The following is a 24,124-nucleotide window of genomic DNA, read 5'->3' as shown; positions in this document are numbered from 1 at the left end:
AATGTTTCAGGTTCGATTCCCAAAACCATTTCCTCCGTAGCCAAGTTCCGGGAAAACAGCTAGTAAATTAACAAAAATGAATGAAAATTACGAAAATTACCTTTGCAACCATTTCCTCCGTAGCCAAGTTCCGGGAAAACAGCTAGTAAATTAACAAAAATGAATGAAAATTACGAAAATTACCTTTGCATGTACTGAAACTAAGACTTACTCCAACAAACTGACTCCACTTAAACCTTGGATGACTAGAGCACTACTAATTTCACTCAGAAACAGAGATCAACTAGCAAGACAAACAAAACGATATCCTGACAATATACGACTACTTTCTGTCGCTGAAAATGTTAAAGTCTTCCTTGCCTCCAGTTTTGATCGGGGTTTTACCCAGTGTGGGTTTCACCATTTCCACTTGATTGAAATACTCATGTTGCAGGATGGTCTTGGCAGAGACGCGCTGCTTGGGATCCAGGGCCATGATTTTCTGAAAACATCAATGTTAAACCAAAATAAAACCCTATCCAGCCTAGTTAGCGCGGAATTGGCAGAGACGCGCTGCTTGGGATCCAGGGCCATGATTTTCTGAAAACATCAATGTTAAACCAAAATAAAAACCTATCCAGCCTAGTTAGCGCGGAAGATGAATCGCTTGTTCCAAGTTGATTAATAAAAGCATGCATATTATCTTTTATGAAACAACCTAGTCGAGATCGTGGTGGAACGTGTTTGGGACGTAGAAGTGTGCGCGCTGCTTTTTTAGTTTTTACACATAAACAATTTCTTGATGGAGGACTCGAGAACGAACATTATCCGTTCAGGATAAAATTGGCCCCGGGTTTGGCAGAGACGCGCTGCTTGGGATCCAGGGCCATGATTTTCTGAAAACATCAATGTTAAACCAAAATAAAAACCTATCCAGCCTAGTTGGCGCGGAAGATGGATCGCTTGTTCCAAGTTGATTAATAAAAGCATGCATATTATCTTTTATGAAACAACCTAGTCGAGATGGTGGTGGAACGTGTTTGGGACGTAGAAGTGTGCGCGCTGCTTTTAGACTAGTTTTTACACATATGTACACAATTTCTTGATGGAGGACTCGAGACCGAACATTATCCGTTCAGGATAAAATTGGCCCCGGGTGGGAATCGAACCCCCGACCTAGCGCTTACACGCTCTACCAACCAAGCTAACTAGGCTGGCCCTCACCACTTTAATAAATACAAATAGAGATAGACACCTAATTAAACCTATTCGTGTCGAGGGAGTGTTCGGTTTCATTTGGTTTCAATTCGGTACGGAATTACAGTCAGTTTAAGGAGGGCGGTAGCGCTCCGCCCCGCCAAGTCAAGAAAGTTTGACCGCGCTACTAGAGATATTATACGCCACAGAGAAAGTAGCCGTTTTTAGGTACTTGTAGAATAGAATATACCTTGTTTATCCTGCTGGGATAGGAGAGGGGGGGGGAAAGAAAAGTAGAGGAAAAACTACATGAATATACCTTTTTTATCCTGGTGGTATAGGAGAGGGATGGAAAAGTAGAGGAAAAACTACATAGAAAAACTTACCGAGAAGACATCTACAGCCAGAGGGTCTGGTAGGTTGAGAATCTCACTGAACTTTTTCGGCCGCCACTCGGGGAAGTCTGTCTTGTAGATGGGCAGCTTGCTAACCCCCGGCCAAACGTCCTCATGAGGGGTACCCAAAGTGCGGAAAATCCGAAACAGCTGATCTATCTCTGAGTCACCCGCGAATAGGGTTTTCTTGGTGATCTAGGGGGAGGGAAAATTGGAAAATGAGAAAGGAAAAACATTTGTCTACAACTCTACATGGGAAAGAAGGAAGAAAAACTATTAAACCAATCCTAATATTCGTTTATTATTAACTGTTTAAAAATGACAGTACTGGGACTCATCTTTACCCCATTTATTCAAGAATGTGACCACATATTAAGAAAGCTCTTAAAGGCGTTTATGGTAGAGAAGGCTTTCGACGGATGTTAACCTCACCTAGTGGTAGGTTACCTTCCACTCAAGACTCTGTTGAATTTTGTATGGTATTAAATAGGGGAGCAAAACATGTGGTAAGTAATAAAGTACGTAAAAAATGGTGTAGCCACCTATAGGAAGGTAATTTTTCATTAAAAAAAAGGGAAGATCAGTTCTCATTACAAAAAAAAAAGAAATAATAATAAAAAATCACTATGTTCCTCTCACTTACCATTTCACTAAAGATACACCCGGCTGACCAAATATCAACTGTGGTTGAGTACACCTTAGCACCGAGCAATATCTCAGGAGGCCGGTACCACAGTGTCACCACCTCATGTGTATAGCGGTTCATTGGAATAGTGAATGCCCTGGAGAGGCCAAAGTCTGCAAGCTTGAGCGCTCCGGACTTGTTGATTAGGATGTTCTGTGGTTTGAGATCCCGATGAATGATGCGACGAGAGTGGCAGTAGCGCAGGGCTTCAAGTAGTTGATATAGGTAGCTCTGTGTGAGAAGAAGAAAATAATTAAATAGAGGATATGCATTTGGGTTAAAAGAAAAAGAAAAGAATGTAAGAGCATAAAAAAAGTGTAAAAAAATAGTATTGAGCCTTTAGATATTCCACAGGTTTTTTTTTTTTTGCCTAATGATCTCCTATAATGAGAAAGGAAAAACATTTGTCTACAACTCTACATGGGAAAGAAGGAAGAAAAACTATTAAACCAATCCTAATATTCGTTTATTATTAACTGTTTAAAAATGACAGTACTGGGACTCATCTTTACCCCATTTATTCAAGAATGTGACCACATATTAAGAAAGCTCTTAAAGGCGTTTATGGTAGAGAAGGCTTTCGACGGATGTTAACCTCACCTAGTGGTAGGTTACCTTCCACTCAAGACTCTGTTGAATTTTGTATGGTATTAAATAGGGGAGCAAAACATGTGGTAAGTAATAAAGTACGTAAAAAATGGTGTAGCCACCTATAGGAAGGTAATTTTTCATTAAAAAAAAGGGAAGATCAGTTCTCATTACAAAAAAAAAAATCACTATGTTCCTCTCACTTAAGTACCATTTCACTAAAGATACACCCGGCTGACCAAATATCAACTGTGGTCGAGTACACCTTAGCACCGAGCAATATCTCAGGAGGCCGGTACCACAGTGTCACCACCTCATGTGTATAGCGGTTCATTGGAATAGTGAATGCCCTGGAGAGGCCAAAGTCTGCAAGCTTGAGTGCTCCGGACTTGTTGATTAGGATGTTCTGTGGTTTGAGATCCCGATGAATGATGCGACGAGAGTGGCAGTAGCGCAGGGCTTCGAGTAGTTGATATAGGTAGCTCTGTGTGAGAACAAGAAAAGGATTAAACAGAGGATATGCATTTGGGTTAAAAGAAAAAGAATATGCATTTGGGATATGCATTTGGATTAAAAAAAAAAGAATTTATTTTGTAGCAATGAAACAACCGCTACACTAGACTCTTGTTGTCTGTGTCCTAGCATGCCAATCCCGTAGTATGCCTCTCATTAGATCGGCGAGAAGAGACACAGATGGGCATGCTACGACACAGACCACATGCGTCTAATGTAGCAGTTGTTTCATTGCTACGAAATAAAAACGGCGGGGGAACACTATTGGGGAAAAAAAAAAAAAAAAAAAAAAAAAAAATATGAATAAAAGGTTGATTTCTATGTAAAAAGTTGTGAAAAATCTAAATCTGAAGTCAAAACTACGAAAAAGTATCTTTGAAAGGTCGGAAATTCAGTGTAACCACAACTTAATGTGTTGAAACGTGAAACTTTGAAAACTTCCTTGGGACAGTTCATGTTACGACATCGCGTACGGGAGCATTTTTTTTTTTTTTTTTCAATCAAATTACCTTGGATCTATAGAAGTCATAGAAAAAAAGTTGAAGTTAGGTACCTAGCTGCTTACTTTAGCCAAGTAGCTACCAGAGGCGGCAATAGGGGAGAAAAAGAAGATAGAATTAGTAAAGGAGGCTCTTAGCTAGTAACAAATGCTGTCAAATTCATAAAATTATAAAATTCGTGAAGAGGTTTTCTTAGATTTTTAAAATACATTTATTTATTATTATTATTTTTGGGCTTTGAGCCTTTAGATATTCCACAGATTTTTTTGCCTAATGATCTCCTATTTTTTTCTTTCCTTTTTAGCATTGAGCCTTAAGTTGTTCCACAGACTTTTCTAGTTTTACCTTGGCGAGAGCAGGTGGTACAGGAACGGGTGTGGTTTGCAGGAAATCCTTCAGATCCTGTCGCAGGAATTCAAACACCAGGAATAGTTTGAAGTCCACAGGAATCACATCGTGTAGGCGAATCACATTGGGATGTTTAAGTTCTTTGAGGACTGAGATCTCTCGTAGAGCAGTCGATGGTACACCTTCTACTTGCACTCGAGACCTGAGGGGGGGGGAGGAGGATATATAATAATACAATAAAAACTAAAATAGTAATAATTATTATTATAACAGAAACACTCATTAGACAGAAACACTCATTATTGTTTAGACAGAAACCCCGAGGCAGCCAATATTGAGGAGAAAATTCCATACCTTGGCCGGGATTCGTCCGACACCTTCCTGTTTAATAGCCGATGGAAGAAAAAGGAGGAATTTTAATTGTGTTAAGCTTGACACAAATGTCGCTCCCCGCTTAATATACTACGCTAAATTTAGTGACTTGCCCTGGACTCGAACCACCAACCTCTAGATCCCAAGTGCACCGCGACGAGCACTGCACCTTTTGAGGTTGGTTTAATAGCCGACGGTTTTAACCACCAAGCAATGGGGCTAGTTTTTCACTTCTTAATATCTACTCTCGTCCGCACGCAAAATTTACTCTCGTGTCTTTTAATATTTACAAGTAGTTTCAAGTGGTATTTTTTTGTGATTTTTTGCATAGATACAGATTTAGTATCGGGGATTTGATTTCTTTGGTCAAATCAGCAGATTTTTGATTGTAAATATCATTTTTTAGCATTTTTTTAATAGTCGAAAATTCGTATGATACGATAGTGAAAAATCAATAACAGTCGGTTGCCTGGATTCCGTTGCCTAGGTTACGTTCTGAAGCTGTTTCCCCCGCACTTCCCCGTGCTGTGTGGAAAGTGTTTTATTTGAATACCTATTTATCATTTTGCTTGTTCAATTGTTTTTTACCATGTTTTGTAATTATTGTTAAATAAAAGTAATATCATTACCATTACCATTACCATAATTAATATTTTCATTTTAAGTCAGACCTCAAATCGATACAAGACCTCAATGGAATCACGGAAGATATACCCAGCATTACCCACTACATGTGTTGCATGGTGGTCTCACAGTGTAGAGGTCATTGGATCGAGACCTCGCAAGAAGATAACTTTATGTACTCAATGAAGAAAGGAGTTGACTTCATGTTGGTAAATTACATTTTCAAATATCTTACACTTACAACACCAATAGGTAATCCCAAAGTACAAAGGTGAACAAAAATTATTTCATTTGTAACTATTATTTACGTAGGTATGTTCAAAATAAAATATTTGATAAAACAGGTGCAAATTTCAGAAAAATTCGTCAACTGCAACGGCAGTCAAAACCAAAATGGTCATTAAATCATAATGTCATTGATGACATACTAAACCTCTTTAATCATTTCACTAAAATCACAAGCGGAAACGAGTCAGCTAAAATAACAACTTGCCCACACGTTGCAAATTTTGAATCAAAGTAAAAATAGTCGGAGATAATGTGACTCGATTTATCATAATAGTTTGCAAAAATATACCTATATACTGAATTTGCTGAGTCATGAAAAGTAAAATATTATTATATTAGCAATTTAGCACCATAATTAAAATGGTTGAACATTTATGTTTATCTATGATTGGTTGATTAGTTAGTAGTTTTTTGTTTCCCTTTAGGCGCTTTAACACTGATAGACAGGTCGTTTGCGCCTCTTTTGCACCGCAAAAAAAATATTCTATATCCTAACATTTCCAACGCAAAATTTAAATACCTAATTATTAATATTATTATCTATCATTTATCATTTTGGCCTTACACCCATCAAGCGATAATTAGCTAAAATGGTTTCACACTTGTTTACTTATTCACGCCCGCGCTCTCTCATATTGACGTTCAGCTAGCAAAAACCATCCACCTGTATTCGAAGGTGGCATGAACCAGCCACGTACATAACTCTCGGAGAATACCGACACCAACCAATCCAACCATCTATTGGAGAAGCGTGAAGACTAATTTGGCAAATGTAACATATGGATGACACATCACAGAGATAAAATTGTCTAACATCTACTATTAGAACCACTGGGTTGTAAATTCAGAAAATTGGAGTCAAAAAGGACAAGCGAAAGTGCCCCATTATTCGTTTTATAGTAAAATAAAAAGAGGCATGAATTTGAGAAAAGGAGAAGATGAAAACACAGGGAGATGCAAAAGCTAATAAGAAGCTGGGAAATGGAGAAAAGTGCGTTAGTAGGTGTGAGAATACAGCACGCCATATTCTAAGGAATAAAGAGTGCTCTGATTTACCAATAGTTTGTCTGTTTATTTGTTTGAGGATTTAGTCCAATTAAACCATCCGATTTCTCGAAGTTTAACGCTTAATCCCATTTTTTCTGACAAATTTCAGGCCCTTTTATGGCGACTCTTCCTCTGAAACTGGATTGGTTCCACTGCAGCAATTCGTAATTATGGGTTGATAAGATATTGGAGTTATTAGACAAACAAATATCACGAGAAAAGGAGAATTCTAGACAAATATGATGAAAGGAACACAATTTTAACTAAATTAAATTACATAAATTTCCAAGCCAAAAGATTTTCTCGTTTCCTTTGACAAAAAAACTATCCTCTTCTGAGGAAGCAATAAACAGAAAAGTTGGGGAGCAAAAGAAATTTTCGTTCAAAAGTCATAAACATAAGAGTGACTACCATAAAGAACTTTTTTTAAAAAGAAACAAATATCACGAGAAAAGGAGAATTCTAGACAAATATGATGAAAGGAACACAATTTTAACTAAATTAAATTACATAAATTTCCAAGCTAAAAAAGATTTTCTCGCTTCTTTTGACAAAAAACTTTCCTCTTCTGAGGAAGCAATAAACACAAAAGTTGGGGAGCAAAAGAAATTTTCGTTCAAAAGTCATAAACATAAGAGTGACTACCATAAAGAACTTTTTCTTAAAGAATAATAAAAAAAAGGGCAGGAAAAGAAATGAAAGGAAAAGTTCTTGGAAAAGTTTTGTTCCGGAGAGAAAAAACTTTCGGGTTGTAAAAAGCTCTGAAGTGAGGGTGTTGGTAATGAATGGGGTGTATGTGTGGACTTTGGTAAAGGATCCAATTTGTCAAAGGGATCTCTTAACAAGAGATGGAAAGAACTTTTCTTTTTCACATGCTTTCTACTTTCTATTTAACTCGAGATCCCTGTTTCGAAAAAACTTTCGGGTTGTAAAAAGCTCTGAAGTGAGGGTGTTGGTAATGAATGGGGTGTATGTGTGGACTTTGGTAAAGGATCCAATAATTTGTCAAGGGGATCTCTTAACAAGAGATGGAGAGAACTTTTCTTTTTCACATGCTTTCTACTTTCTATTTAACTCGAGATCCCTGTTTATTTTCTTAGTACCTGTGTGTGTGTATTGATGTACCTTCAGGAAGGAGAGTTTGGGGAGGAGAAGCGTTTGAGGCAGCATTGGAACAACAATTTGAACGATGGACCTGAGATCATCATGTACTTGTCGGATTTTGTTACTTTTGTACCAGTGAGACGAATGCGTCCGTTTACCCCAGCAGTAAATTCTTCTACCCTAGTCAAATTTCCACATATGAAGGAAGGAACCTTAACCACTTGGTACTTCAGCTACCTAGTTGCGGATAAACAAATGACTGAATTACCACAAACAGAGTACATCAGACAAATGCAGGACTCCCGATTTTGAAAATTTGGACCGATTGCAATACTTTCATTACTAGTATAGCTCCGCTATACTGTAGTAATAGAAAGTAAAAAGGGCAGGAAAAGAAATGAAAGGAAAAGTTCTTGGAAAAGTTTGTTCCGGAGAGAAAAAACTTTCGGGTTGTAAAAAGCTCTGATGTGAGGGTGTTGGTAATGAATTGGGTGTATGGTGTATGTGTGGACTTTGGTAAAGGATCCAATTTGTCAAGGGGATCTCTTAACAAGAGATGGAGAGAACTTTTCCTTTTCACATGCTTTCTACTTTCTATTTAACTCGAGATCCCTGTTTGTTTTCTTAGTACTTGCAGTGTGTGTGTGTAATTGTGTATTGATGTACCTTCAGGAAGGAGAGTTTGGGGAGGAGAAGCGTTTGAGGCAGCATTGGAACAACAATTTGAATGATGGACCTGAAATCATCATGTACTTGAACTTTTGTACTAGTGAGACCAATGCGTCCGTTTACCCCAGCAGTAAATTCTTCTACCCTAGTCGAATTCCCACTTATGAAGGAAGGAGCCTTAACCACTTGGTACTTCAGCTAGTTGCAGATAAACAAATGACTGAATCACCACAAACAGAGTACATCAGACAAATGCAGGACACCAATCTACTCACTCAATAACTCAATACCACACAAGCAGGCATAGGAAATAGGACATAATAGTACACACACATGCAGTAAGCTCAATACTAGACAAGCATCAGGACTAGGAAATGGAAATCTTTGCAACACACATGTAAAGCTCAGTACCTAGACAACCAGGCATTTTTAACAATGGCCAACCTTCCCAGATCTTCCAACCACCCCTTTGCCTCCCCACAAATTGGCCCCATAGTTTCTACTGCTACTGCCTTTTAAGACTACCAACCCAAGATATAGTAAGTCATCTAATAAAATTATGAAGGTATGGATTTGAACGAAACCTTCAGTATCATGTTAAAAGACAACTAATATCGCTTCCTAAGAATTGCCTAGGTGTGCATCCCTGCTAAAACGTACCCTCACACAAAACTAATTAAGTAATCAACTTATAAAACAAACAACGGAACAAACACAAAAAAGGTCGAAGGGCCCTCGAACAAATATCTCCAATATGAAAGGTCGAACGGTAATGAAGGGTGATAAAGGGTGTATTAGGTGAACCCTACAGAGGTAACAGAAGGTAAAGCACGCTGAACCCTACTTTAAATTAGGGGCACTGTACCCCAAATTGGATACCCCGGAACCCCGGCACCTGGGAGGGGGGTAGATACAAATTTAATATATAACAAGCGGAACCTTTCTTTTAATTATTGGGGGCAGTGTACCCAATGTTGGATATCCTAGCAGCTGGGAGGTACACATAGGGTATTTGGGTTCAAGTTATTAATTCTCCAGACACGTGCGTTCGGCATAGGGAGCCAATTAGACTCGGGGGGGTGGAAGGAGTTATTATTCCATTTGTTCAAGGGTGCCCCCTGCCCCTTCATCCGGTGCCCCTGCCCCCTTTTTTTACTACCCAAAAATTTCATAGAATTTTATAACTTTTTTGACGGGAAGGCGTTATTTTGAACCAGAGGAAACGGCCCCCCCTGAACCCATATGACACCCTGACTTACTCTGCTCACTAGTATGGTCTGGTAAATGGTTATCTTTAAGACAATAGTGAATAGATTGACCCCAAACCCTAGGTCATAGCAAAGGTCATCTAGAGGGTCATGTAGGGCGACGCCCATCTACTATTTGATTAAAAAGCTACTCTGGGTATACCAATAGTCTACCATAATAACATTTAATAACTTTATGATAACAATAACATAATGGTAATGTGACGCTAACAAATTACTCTCAGATTATCTTAGATCCATACTGTATTGTTTTCTAGAATAGTTCAGGGTGACTGGACTGGAGGAAAGTGAATACTTGTGTTTGGACTCTCGGGGCCTCCCTTGACAAAATCCTGGCTACGGCCCTGAACTCAGTAAATCAGAATAAAAAAAAACATGTAATTACAGTGTGATGTGCATCTACAAATGGCCCCAAATCTACAGCCCTTTAATTTAATCTCAAAGTGTGGACCGGGCATTGGTAGCATGAAGTGGTTGCCCCTAAAATTTGAAGAAAAGGGGAAAGCGCCCCCAACCAACTGAAATCATGGCTAATACTTCTTGTACTGTATCTAAATACCTACATAAAATATCATAGTGACTTATCTAGCAACCAACATGAATACAAGTTTGTCCTATGTAGGGAAACATACAACAGCTGTCATCTTCCATTAGACCGGGAATATTGAGGTTAATATTGAATACAAGTTTGTCCTATGTAGGGAAACATACAACAGCTGTCATCTTCCATTAGACCGGGAATATTGAGGTTAATATTCTAAAAAAACAAGTTCCTCCTCTCTATCTACATATCTATGTGCATTTCTGTAGATGTTTTGAACTATGGGTCTTATGACTTTTATGGGCAGTGTATCTTGTGTTATGTATAGGCAATGTGTCTTGTATTATGGGCAGTGAAGATGTTGTTAGAGATCCAAGCGTATAATTCAATATCACCTTTTGCTTTACTTTAGCCATTTGCCTAAAGATCTGGGAGCATAGGCATAGGCCCATGTTCCTACATCTTTTATACAGATATAGAGTTAAATTTTACATAGAATTATGTAGTTATATTTATATTTGGGTAATTTTTTATACACCCATGTTACTACGGTCTGGGTATTGCTATTACAATTATTGCCGGCCCATGTTCCTACATCTTTTATACAGATATAGAGTTATATTTTACATAGAATTATGTAGTTATATTTATATTTGGGTAATTTTTTTATACACCCATGTTACTACGGTCTGGCAATTGCTATTACAATTATTGCCATGGAGTCAATCGAGCAGAATACTATCTGCACCTATAGAAAAAATATACCTAAACCGAATATAATACCTAGGGAAATATAGTGAAAATAAAACCTCTATGGCAATAATATACCTAAACCGAACATAATACCTAGAAAAAATATAGTGAAAATAATACCTAGGAAGTGAGACTAGTGATGAAAAAATGGTGAAAAATAATGAAGGCCCGTCTACTGATGAACCTATATCTCTAGGCACTACCGAATATTCCGAGTTGTTCGAGGTTTGCTTCTCCCCGGACTTTTTTACGGTCAGTCATACCAAATTTGTAGACTTTTTTTTTTGTTTTGCATTTTTATTTTTTGACAACATTGTTAGATGGTTGTCCACAGCTGAGGCATAATTGATGATAATAATTATGATGATACACATTAATGTCCATATTAGTTCTTCTCTGAAAATGCTTTTTTGCTCCGGTCTAGAGAAAAAAGGTTGGGTTTTGAACGAAACTGCTCTCTCTCTCTCTCTCTCTCTCTCTCTCTCCCTCAAATGAGCTGGATACTGGATAGGAATTTACTGAAACAGCAGCTGGTACTCACACACCGGATATGGTACAGAATTTGGTCGCTAATGTAAATAATGAGCTTACTGCAGAGGTGCGGTGATATTCAATATTCTGTGTTTTTTTCTTCGTGACAGCAATTTCTATTTACATACGGTTTCGTTGTTTTTAACGCAGCAGAAGGAGGTAGGACGGAGCTTGACGCAGCAGAAGGAGGTGGGACGGAGCTTGACGCAGCAGAAGGAGGTGACCTGTATATTGATTACTCATTCACCAACGGGTTCATTCATAAAGATCTCAATGACCTTATAATTACTACGACTACACCTCAAGGTCTACCATAACCTCAAACCAAGCACGTGGTCAATGCGGGTTCTGAGAAGTTGTTTACAATGTAACCGGTGGCAAATACCTACTTAGTGTAAGTTCATATAGACCTGTCATTCATAACTGATCTTGTTTTATTGACTCGTGCCAAGTTTGTTAGAATCAGGGTGATTTCAATTAACTCTCGAACTGTCTAGACACAAGTCTAGGTGTCATTTCATTTCGGGAAACTGAAAATTGACTACTGCTCCAATGGAAACTGCATTAACAAACTCGGTAAAATATCACGAGGCTGAGTGGGCCCCGCAACAGCCAGTCACGGAATCAATCATTTGCATGATACAAATTTCTTGACACCGCCGGGAATCGAACCTGGCCAACCATCTATTGGAGAAGCGTGAAGACCAATTTGGCAAATGTAACATATGGATGACACATCACAGAGATGAAATTGTTTAACACCTACTATTAGAACCACTGGGTTGTAAATTCAGAAAATTGGAGTCAAAAAGGACAAGCGAAAGTGCCCCATTATTCGTTTTATAGTAAAATAAAAAGAGGCATGAATTTGAGAAAAGGAGAAGATGAAAACACAGGGAGATGCAAAAGATAATAAGAAGCTGGGAAATGGAGAAAAGTGCGTTAGTAGGTGTGAGAATACAGCACGCCATATTCTAAGGAACAAAGAGTGATCTGATTTACCAAGACTAGATGCTATAAGCTTATGCTCTTTGAAAACTACAAACTTCGTACAATTTTCACGGTGATAACACTTTGTTTTGATGAGATGATCATTGAATTTGCCTCCTTAATGTACTAACAGCGAATTGTTTACTATTTGGACAATCTGTGTTTGCTTTTTTGGGAATGTTACCATTCGTCGTCAATTCCTTGAGTCAACCTTTCTCGTAATTTTCGTCTCAAAGGAAAAAGGGTTTTAAGATGTTTTAGTTCAATAGCAGAGGAATATGTAGATCTCTGCCCCTATTATCTGTCTAAATATCTAATGAAGATAGGTAGGACAGACATTAGGGATAGCTAAACCTTAGAGATATCTACATAATATGTTGAGTTGATGACTCATAAATTTACAAATTCTATCAAGGAACATAATCTGCATAAATTCTTTGATAAAATCAATATTGTGTGTCTTTTCACCCATACCTACATATCACGACAAGGGATTGTATTTAGATTCTCTAATGAGTCAGTTTATATTTTCCGTCAGTTTGCTATCTAGTAGTTTGTTGACCTCTATGGAAACGTTCTGATGTCGTGATTGAAATCATTATTTAATTTTGTTCCACGTTCTGATGTTTTCGATATTGTTTGATTTGTTTATTCTATTCATCATGAGGAATATTTTCGCACATGAGTTGATTATAAACAATAGCAGCAAGTAAGATATTACTGTTCAATTAGCTTTATCTATTAAGACAGCGAGCAGTTCCTGCGCTAAATCAATAACATTTGAATTCACTGTTCAATCACGCGGGTATATTTGCTCAATTTCTATTGTTAAGGTCATACCTTTCGTTCTGTCTATTTGATTGGAACATGATTTCATTTCAAATAAGTTTAATAGTCACTAAATCCATACCTATATGTAGAACAGATACTAGAATGTCTGTGTTCCCTATTGGACTCAGCTATCAGAATATCTAGCCAATTAGATCCTTCTAGGAAGGCTGCCTCCACTTCACTATCCATTATCTTAGTTAGATTATCTACCAAAAGCTATAGAATCAATAAATATAGGTAGTATGACTTGTATCGGTATCAACCCATTATCTTAGTTAGATTATCTACCAAAAGCTATAGAATCAATAAATATAGGTAGTATGACTTGTATCGGTATCAATAAGTATGGGCGAATAGGTCATACGGCATACCTACACTTAATGTATTTATCAATTTCATGTTTTGCCAAAATAGGAGAAATCATCGAGAAATTGCATCAAGCGATGCTGGAGTTTGTGAAAACGATACTCCAGATATCTTCAGTACTCGAGGCCAAAGTCTATTAGAGAAGATCAACGCGAAACCCTGAAAAACTCGAAGTAGGTATCCACAAATTTAGATAACATGAGGACTGGAAATAGCAAATAGGGAACTAAAGGATCCAAAATACAAATATGGGAATTCAAGACATTTAATAGCCAGAGGTTTAGACAACATTATCGCCGAAAACAGGGAAGTAAAGGATTCAACTATCGACCATATGACATACCAACAAGACCCAAATTACGAGAATTAGTCAAGACTATGCTAAAAACAGGACATAAACCCCCAAATAGACTCATGAATATTGAAGACTTTAACACTGTACCTAAATACGTACAAGGATGTATTTACATATGTTTAATGGTGAAACTTTTAGAACTGTCCGACTTACAGTTGAGAAGTTTAATGTAATAGAAAGTCGTGTGATGTTCACACCAGATTTTTATAACTTGTAGACAAGTTTATGTGAGCCAACTGAACCGCTCTTTCTACTCCTCTTTCTTTGACTATGAATAAAATTAAGAGTAATAATACTAGGTATTGTTATCACGGAGGTCTTGAAAGTTCCTGGACTGTTCTACTTCCAAGTGATAAATGACAAGTACTAATTTAATTCCGTAACTTGTAGACAAGTTTATGTGAGCCAACTGAACCGCTCTTTCTACTCCTCTTTCTTTGACTATGAATAAAATTAAGAGTAATAATAGTAGGTATTGTTATCACGGAGGTCTTGAAAGTTCCTGGACTGTTCTACTTCCAAGTGATAAATGACAAGTACTTTAATTCCAAACCTTGGCCAGATATCAGACAACCCTTGACCAAAAGCCTCGACAATGGCACTAGCCAAGGCCTTTGCAAATGAAGCCTTTAACCAGTTGGTGTACTCAATTTTTTTTTTTTTTTTTTTTTTTTTTTCTTCTTCTTCTTCGTGACAGCAATTTCTATTTACATACGGTTTCGTTGTTTTGATAACTTGTAGACAAGTTTATGTGAGCCAACTGAACCGCTCTTTCTACTCCTCTTTCTTTGACTATGAATAAAATTAATAGTAATAATAGTGGGTATTGTTATCACGGAGGTGATGAAAGTTCCTGGACTGTTCCTCTTCCAAGTGATAAATGACAAGTACTAATTTAATTCCAAACCTTGGCCGGATATCAGACAACCCTTGACCAAAAGCCTCGACAGTGGCACTAGCCAAGGCCTTTGCAAATGAAGCCTTTAACCAGTTGGTGTATCAAACAATGCACCTCCATAAGGACATACTCCATATTTCTTACCAGACACTTTCTGTCATTAAGTTCATAACTTTGTCCAAATTTATGGTACAAGGTGGCAATGAAAAGCGGTGGTAATTAATGTAGAAAAGTGTTGTAGCATTCACATGTACTATCGCCATATCTCATCCAGATATAAACGCTGCACGTAGCATTAGCAAGGTGCTTTGCTATTTATGTGAGCATAACTTACACTATTGAATGCCATGTTTCCCATTTAATGTTCTTATGTTCCATTACTAGTGGTACGTACCTATTTGTTTAATCGAACACATTTTTTCTTACATTTAGGTGTAAAATCAAGCGAAAAGGATTTTCTACTTGCATTTAACAATGTATGTAGTTGTACCAAACAAAACAATATTTATGTACGTTCCAACCGCTACATACCTACATATTGGGTATATTTCATGTACCTCCATATCAGTAATGTTCTTATGTTCCATTACTAGTGGTACGTACCTATTTGTTTAATCGAACACATTTTTTCTTACATTTAGGTGTAAAATCAAGCGGGAAGGATTTTCTACTTGCATTTAACAATGTATGTAGTTGTACTAAACAAAACAATATTTATGTACGTTCCAACCGCTACATACCTACATATTGGGTATATTTCATTACACCCGACACATAGGAAAACCATTTAGTATGGGAAACCCATTACTCGGGGCTATTTGAAAACCATTACGAGACATAACTGTTGAGTGTTGAGTACCTACCTACATACTTGGGGTATTATGGAGTTCCTATTTGAAAACATGGGGCACTATTGAGTACTTATGTATGTGAAAACTACACATACTACCTACACAACATTAATGTTCTTATGTTCCATTACTAGTGGTACGTACCTATTTGTTTAATCGAACACATTTTTTCTTACATTTAGGTGTAAAATCAAGCGAGAAGGATTTTCTATACTTGCATTTAACAATGTCTGTAGTTGTACCAAACAAAACAATATTTATGTACGTTCCAGCCGCTACATACCTACATATTGGATATATTTCATGTACCTCCATATCAGGTACTTGTAGTTTATAGTCAGATTAGACAGACAATGATCATACCCAGCCCACGTTGGCTATTCAGAATAAAGAAAAACCTCAAGGGTTTTCCATCTGGAGTTCTCAGAGACAATCTCGCGTCAACCTTGAACGAATTCGTCATGGGTGAGAAATGTTTGGTGAAGAATTTGGTGTATGGTTGGCGTACCGAGTAGGAGTATCAAGATATTGAATACCGAGATCATTGGAATGACACTGTACCTTGAAGCGGTTGGAGCAGCGACTGATTTTGTACCTTGAATCATCATTATTATGGTCATCATCATCTGTTTCAATCCCAAGATTGGTTTATAGCTCTCCATTCTACTCTATCAGATGTCTTCCTCTTCATGTCTGCATATGTTTCAGACCCGGAGTAGTATTATGGTCATCATTATCATTACCATCGTCATGATCATTGATCATACTCTCATGGGTCATGGGTGAGAAATGTTTGGTGAAGAATTTGGTGTATGGTTGGCGTACCGAGTAGGAGTATCAAAATGTTTAATACCGAGATCATTGGAATGACACTGTACCTTGAAGCGGTTGGAGCAGCGACTGATTTTGTACCTTGAATCATCATTGTTATGGTCATCATTATCATTACCATCGTCATGATCATTGATCATACTCTCATGAATCTCAACATTGTCAGTATATCTTTGTTTCTGTGTGATCCATGGGATGTATAGGGTGTTCAAACTGTTCAACAGCCAACTGGCCCATAAGTAATTAATCCATAAGGCAGTTTTTGGCTCTATACGAGTAAAAGTCCCTGGTACACTTTTCGAGTCAACAAAGCATTCTACTTGTCTCGAGTCCACTCTCATGGATCTCAACATTGTCAGTATATCCATGTTTCTGTGTGATCCATGGGATGTACAGGGTTTTCAAACTCTTCAACAGCCAACTGGCCCATAAGTAATTAATCCATAAGGCAGTTTTTGGCCCTGTACGAGTAAAAGTCCCTGGTACACTTTTCGAGTCAACAAAGCATTCTACTTGTTCCGAGTCCTTTTTTATGAGAAATCTGTTGGTACAACCTTCACAACTTTCACAGTTGAGGGAGGAATTATGGTTTATGTGGGATCAATATCAATACCTACTCGGCGAGCGGCGTGGTGTCTCTTTTATTGGTCAATTGGATTCCCACAACAAACTCCTTCCCTGAGAAGCCTTGGCTCTCCTCCTGCCGGATCTTGGGTTCCGATTTCCATGATCAGTAAGGTTTGTTTCTCCATGGCTACTTGACATGTGCTCATATGGAGGAAAGATATCATAAATCAACAGAAGAATATCTGGACTAGAGAATACCTGTAACAAGGAATATATCTTATATATCAGCACATGAAGATTAATATTTAAGAATACTGAGGAGACCCAACCTTCACAACTTTCACAGTTGAGGGAGGAATTATGGTTTATGTGGGATCAATACCAATACCTACTCGGCGAGCGGCGTGGTGTCTTTTATTGGTCAATTGGATTCCCACAACAAACTCCTTTCTTTTGGACAGTTATAAGCTGATTTCCTTGTGACAGTTATAAGCTGAACACCCTGTATGCCATACATAATTGTACTTGTACCTATAGGTGCCAAATCATTTTTGATAATCTTGGCTTTGATTTTACATCTCAGCGGGGAATCTCTTGTCAGAATTGAAGGTGTGATATTTGTCTGAGTGTACATGTGTGTGGATGTACACAATACAAAGTATTGTAAATGAGAATGTCAGGTATGTCTGTGTCTGTGTTGCTGTGGGTAGGTAACTAGGTGTTGTGTGTTTTATCATGGCCTTCATCTTGACCATCACTTGCGATGAGTCTGTTGCCTATGTGATATTCAATAAATTGTTTTCTTGATTTTATCATGAGTTGTGGAGCAGGCTCTAAAAAGGGCCATGTACCAAAAAGTTGGTTTCCGAGAAAAATGCCACTCAAGTTTTCCCTTGCTAAAGTGCTGTGGGTAGGTAACTAGGTGTTGTGTGTTTTATCATGGCCTTCATCTTGACCATCACTTGCGATGAGTCTGTTGCCTATGTGATATCCCATAAATTGTTTTCTTGACTTTATTATGAGTTGTGGAGCAGGCTCTAAAAAGGGCCATGTACCAAAAAGTTGGTTTTCGAGAAAAATGCCTCTCAAATTTTCCCTTGCTAAAGAAATAGTAAAAGGTTGAGTGCGAATGGCATCCCGCACGCGTATGAAATTGTAGCCAAAACCAAATGTCAGCCCAAAGCAATCACCCTAGCCAGGGCTGATTGAGAGGCTGACCAAATATCCCGTCTAAACACGGGAAAAGGCGAAGAAGAATAAGAAGAAGAATATAGTCTCTTCATCAACTGACCTAACTAGAAAAATGACCAAGAACTGACAACTTACACCTGACTCTTGGATACTTTAGGTGCTCTACAAGTCTACATGACGGAGCAGTTTTTACCTCACATCTCCTCACACCTATTCTGTACCTTTCATGACTAATAATAGTAATACTATGATTTCTCTATTCTCTTGGTCATAGCTCCACTTGACTTCATGAAGTGTACTGAAAGCTGCTTTCATATAGTTACATTCAGGATACCAGAGGAATAGTACCGAGAAATCCTACAACGGTAGGTATGTGGGAAAATGATATACCAGTTAATGAAAATGAAAGCACTGCAACCAAATTATTGAAAGGAAAACAATGGAAATTTTAATAGTGTTAAAAATCCAACAATATTATGACGGGAAAGTGGAAAAGTGTTGATACATGCATCCATGCAAACAAGAAAACAATCAGGATTATGAAAAACATTAACAGCCAAGCATTCAACAATTAAGGTCGCCACACCTAAATACTTTCATAGTTACATTGAGGATACCAGAGGAATAGTACCGAGAAATCCTACAATACCGAAGTACGTACAAGGGTTAGGTACACAGACATAATACAAATGGGTACCGTGCCAGCATAGAAGTTACAATAGTTGAGAGTACAAGTCATAAGTATAGCTACAATAGGTAAGAGTACATAAGGATGAAATCCCAGAACAATACATCAAACAGAACTGTGTACATTCAAATCCGGTCGTGTATGAAGAAGAAATTCAATGACGAAGTAGATGCGCTGCTCAAAGAAACTGAAATCCGTTTTCAAGTACATTAGAAAATCCATTTCTATTTTGAAGAACGTAAATATGTAGGTACCAAGAAGTAATATGAGTAGATGAGATGATACAGCTGTTGATAAAAGTAGTATGAACTCGATTCGAGTAGAGAAAGTTCTATCAAATCTTCCTATCAATACCAATAAACCCAATAATGATATAGATAACCTAACGATTTGTGTTTATTTTTTAATTAGACAATAAAAAGTTTTATTGAGCAAAATTTACGAATTAACATAGGTACATATTTTCTATTTTGAAGAACGTAAATATGTAGGTACCAAGAAGTAATATGAGTAGATGAGATGATACAGCTGTTGATAAAAGTAGTATGAATTTGATTCGAGTAGAGAAAGTTCTATCAAATCTTCCTATCAATACCAATACGAGTAAATCCAATAATGATGTAGATAACCTAACGATTATAACCTAGTCTACCAACCCAAGATAAAGTTAGACATCTAATAAAATTATGAAGGTATGGATTTGAACGAAACCTTGAGTATCATGTAAAAGACAACTAATATCGCTTCCTAAGAATTGCCTTGGTGTGCATCCCTCCTAAAACGTACCCTCACACAAAACTAATTAAGTAATCAAATTATAAAACAAACAACGGAACAAACACAAAAAAGGTCGAAGGGCCCTCGAACAAATATCTCCAATATGAAAGGTCGAACAGTAATGAAGGGCAATGAACGGTGATAAAGGGTGTAGTAGGTGAACCCTACAGAGGTAACAGAAGGTAAAGCACGCCAAACCCTACTTCAAATTAGGGGCACTGTACCCCAAATTGGATACCTCGGAACCCGGGCACCTGGGAGGGGGGTAGGTAAAAATTTTATATATAACAAGCGGAACCTTTCTTTTAATTATTGGGGGCAGTGTACCCAATGTTGGATATCCTAGCAGCTGGGGGATAGGTACAATAGGGAGAGCACGCGGTTTACAAATTCTATCAAGGAACATAATCTGCATAAATTCTTTGATAAAATCAATATTGTGTGTCTTTTCACCCATACCTACATATCACTACAAGGCATTGTATTTAGATTCTCTAATGAGTCAGTTTATATTTTCCGTCAGTTTGCTATCTAAATAGTAGTTTGTTGACCTCTATGGAAACGTTCTGATGTCGTGATTGGAATCATTGTTTAATTTGTTCCACGTTTTGATGTTTTCGATATTGTTTGATTTGTTTATTCTATTCATCATGAGGAATATTTTCGCACATGAGTTGATTATAAACAATAGCAGCAAGTAAGATATTAGTGTTCAATTAGCTTTATCTATTAAGACAACAAGCAGTTCCTGCGCTAAATCAATAACATTTGAATTCACTGCTGAATCACGCGGGTATATTTGTTCAATTTCTATTGTTAAGGCCATACCTTTCGCCCTGTCTATTTGATTGGAACATGATTTAATTTCAAATAAGTTCAATAATCACTAAATCCATAACTATATGTAGAACAGAGACTAGAATGTCTGTGTTCCCTATTGGACTCAGCTATCAGAATATGACGCGGAACCCCACTTTTAATTATTGGGGACACTGTACCCAATACTGTCTACCGTGGCAGCTGGGAGGTACACATTGGGTATTTGGGTTCAAGTAACTAATTCTCCAGACACGTGCGTTCGGCATAGGGAGCCAATTAGATTCGGGGGTGAGGAGGATCTCGTTATTCCATTTGTTCAAGGGTGCCCCCTCCCCTTCATCCGGTGCCCCTGCCCCCTTTTTTTTTATTCCCCAAAAAATTCATAGAATTTTATAACTTTTTTGACGGGAAGGCGTTATTATAAACCAGAGGAAACGGCCCCGTCTGAACCCATATGACACCCTAACTTACTCTGCTCACTAGTATGGTCTGGTAAATGGTTATCTTTAAGACAATAGTGAATAGATTGACCCCAAACTCTAGGTCATCTAGAGGGTCATCTAGAAGGTCATGCAGGGCGACGCCCATCTACTATTTGATTAAAAGCTACTCTGGGTATACCAATAATAGTCTACCATAATAACATTTAATAACTTTATGATAACAATAACATAATGGTAATGTGACGCTAACAAATTACTCTCAGATTATCTTCGATCCATACTGTATTGTTTCCTAGAATAGTTCAGGGCAGTGGCGTAGCGTGGTCTAAATTCAAGTGTAGGGCCTTGTAGGGCTCATGCACAGGTCTACCAAGTCCCATCACAGTAGGTACATGCCATTAATATTTATGGGCATTAGAGTGAACTTTTGAGTTGTATGGCCGCCATACACGCCATACATACACGCTACGCCACTGGTTCAGGGTGAGGAAATTAGTACTGGAGGAAAGTAAATACTTGTGTTTGGACTCTCGGGCCCCCTTGTTTGGACTCTCGGGGCCTCCCTTGACAAAATCCTGGCTACGGCCCTGAACTCAGTAAATCAGAATAAAATTACAGTGTGATGTGCATCTACAAATGGCCCCAAAACTACAGCCTTTTAATTTAATCTCAAAGTGTGGACCGGGCATTGGTAGCATTAAGTGGTTGCCCCCAAAATATGAAGAAAAGAGGGGAAAGCGCCCCCAACCAACTGAAATCATGGCTAATACTTCTTGTACTGTATCTAAATACCTACATAAAATATCATAGTGACTTATCTAGCAACCAACATGAATACAAGTTTGTCCTATGTAGGGAAACATACAACAGCTGTCATCTTCCATTAGACCGGGAATATTGAGGTTAATATTCTAAAAAATCTGGTGTGAACATCACAAATGTGATAAGGATGCAACACAAAACGTTTGGTTGAGATGTTTGCTGCGCTTGGCGGTATTTTGACCGCTTTTGACAGATTTCGACCGTTTTTTGGCGGTTTTCAGCTATAGCGACAAAACGGTTAGAGATATTGTAAAAGTTAGGGTAAAAGAACACTCAAATAAGCATCATTCAATAGGATAAGGAAAGTCGTGTGATGTTCACACCAGATTTTTTACTTTCTATTACTACAGTTTAGCGGAGCTATACTAGTAATGAAAGTATTGCAATCGGTCCAAATTTTCAAAATCGGGAAATGGTTGGAAATATCCGTTTTGGGATCCCCTGATGTCAAAAAAGTGATTTTTAGCCCATGGTCTGTACGTATGTATGTACGCACGTACGTACGTACGTACGTACGTACGTACGTTACGTACGTACGTACGTTACGTACGTACGTACGTTACGTACGTACGTACGTTACGTACGTACGTACGTTACGTACGTACGTACGTTACGTACGTACGTACGTTACGTACGTACGTACGTTACGTACGTACGTACGTTACGTACGTACGTACGTTACGTACGTACGTACGTTACGTACGTACGTACGTTACGTACGTACGTACGTTACGTACGTACGTACGTTACGTACGTACGTACGTTACGTACGTACGTACGTTACGTACAGACCATGGGCTAAAAATCACTTTTTTGACATCAGGGGATCCCAAAACGGATATTTCCAACCATTTCCCGATTTTGAAAATTTGGACCGATTGCAATACTTTCATTACTAGTATAGCTCCGCTATACTGTAGTAATAGAAAGTAAAAACAAGTTCCTCCTCTCTATTTACATATCTATGTGCATTTCTATCTACATAATTATATATCCTCTAGTTTCTACTACGTGCATTATGGTCGCTATAATGTACCACACACAGAACTCGTAAAAAAATGCCAACGAGGTACATAGGTAGATACCCATTATCTTAGTTAGATTATCTACCAAAAGCTATAGAATCAATAAATATAGGTAGTATGACTTGTATCGGTATCAATAAGTATGGGCAAATAGGTCATACGGCATACCTACACTTAATGTATTTATCAATTTCATGTTTTGCCAAAATAGGAGAAATAATCGAGAAATTGCATCAAGCGATGCTGGAGTTTGTGAAAACGATACTCGAGATATCTTCAGTACTCGAGGCCAAAGTCTATTAGAGAAGATCAACGCGAAACCCTGAAAAACTCGAAGAGGGTATCCACAAATTTAGATAACATGAGGACTGGAAATAGCAAATAGGGAACTAAAAGATCCAAAATTCAAATATGGAATTTGAGGACATTGAAATAACCACAACATTATCACCGAAAACGGGGAAGTAAATGATTCAACTATCGACCATATGACATACCAACAAGACCCAAATTACGAGAATTTGTCAAGACTATGCTAAAAACAGGACATAAACCCCTAAATAGGAAGACTCATGAATATTGAAGACTTTAACACGGTCATACGGCATACCTACACTTAATGTATTTATCAATTTCATGTTTTGCCAAAATAGGAGAAATCATCGAGAAATTGCATCAAGCGACGCTGGAGTTTGTGAAAACGATACTCGAGATATCTTCAGTACTCGAGGCCAAAGTCTATTAGAGAAGATCAACGTGAAACCCTGAAAAACTCGAAATAGGGAACTAAAGGATCCAAAATTCAAATATGGAATTTGAGGACATTGAAATAGACAACATTATCACCGAAAACAGGGAAGTGAAGGATTCAACTATCGACCATATGACATACCAACAAGACCCAAATTACGAGAATTAGTCAAGACTATGCTAAAAACAGGACATAAACCCCTAAATAGGAAGACTCATGAATATTGAAGACTTTAACAATGTACCTAAATACGTACAAGGATGTATTTACATATGTTACCTAGAAACCATAGGATTAGACAAACTGGATATTGAAGAGCTTACAGGAAATGGGGTGTGTCTCAATCTCAATATTGACAACAATACGCGAGGTGGGCTCTGGGAAACAGAGAACTTGGCACGTTTAGGAAACTGGAAGGAACTAATGACTCAAGCGGTGGGTGTAAATCAGGCAAAACTCCTCATCCGGAAAGAAAGTGATGGGGAGAAGACACTTCTAACTTCTAAAAAAAATAATA

The 24,124-nt window shown here is 37.9% G+C and overlaps 1 protein-coding gene across 1 annotated transcript; it reads right to left on the bottom strand.

Annotated features, from left to right (window-relative positions):
- Nucleotides 1-322: 322 nt before the first annotated feature.
- LOC103512682 (cyclin-dependent kinase 2-like) lies at nucleotides 323-16,892 on the bottom strand. The gene is made up of 5 exons (XM_026826089.1): nucleotides 16,519-16,892; nucleotides 4,203-4,407; nucleotides 3,056-3,328; nucleotides 1,563-1,766; nucleotides 323-481 (listed from the first exon to the last, which is right to left on the bottom strand). Exons 1-5 carry the CDS (start codon nucleotides 16,890-16,892, stop codon nucleotides 323-325), a joined length of 1,215 nt encoding a protein of 404 aa, XP_026681890.1.
- Nucleotides 16,893-24,124: the final 7,232 nt, after the last annotated feature.

Source organism: Diaphorina citri, unplaced genomic scaffold, assembly GCF_000475195.1.
Source record: "Diaphorina citri unplaced genomic scaffold, Diaci psyllid genome assembly version 1.1 scaffold873, whole genome shotgun sequence".
NCBI classification, from domain to species: domain Eukaryota; kingdom Metazoa; phylum Arthropoda; class Insecta; order Hemiptera; family Psyllidae; genus Diaphorina; species Diaphorina citri.
This window is presented reverse-complemented; position numbering and strand designations above follow the sequence as displayed.

Bases quoted from the DNA above. Each gene is read 5' to 3' on its own strand.
- LOC103512682 (XM_026826089.1), bottom strand. From the start codon at position 16,892: ATGGATATACTGACAATGTTGAGATCCATGAGAGTGGACTCGAGACAA. The intron at 1,767-3,055 runs GTACTTAAGTGA...CCCTCCCCCTAG, and splicing joins GGTGTATCTTTAGTGAAATG to ATCACCAAGAAAACCCTATT. The intron at 482-1,562 runs GTAAGTTTTTCT...TGATGTTTTCAG, and splicing joins TGGCTGTAGATGTCTTCTCG to AAAATCATGGCCCTGGATCC.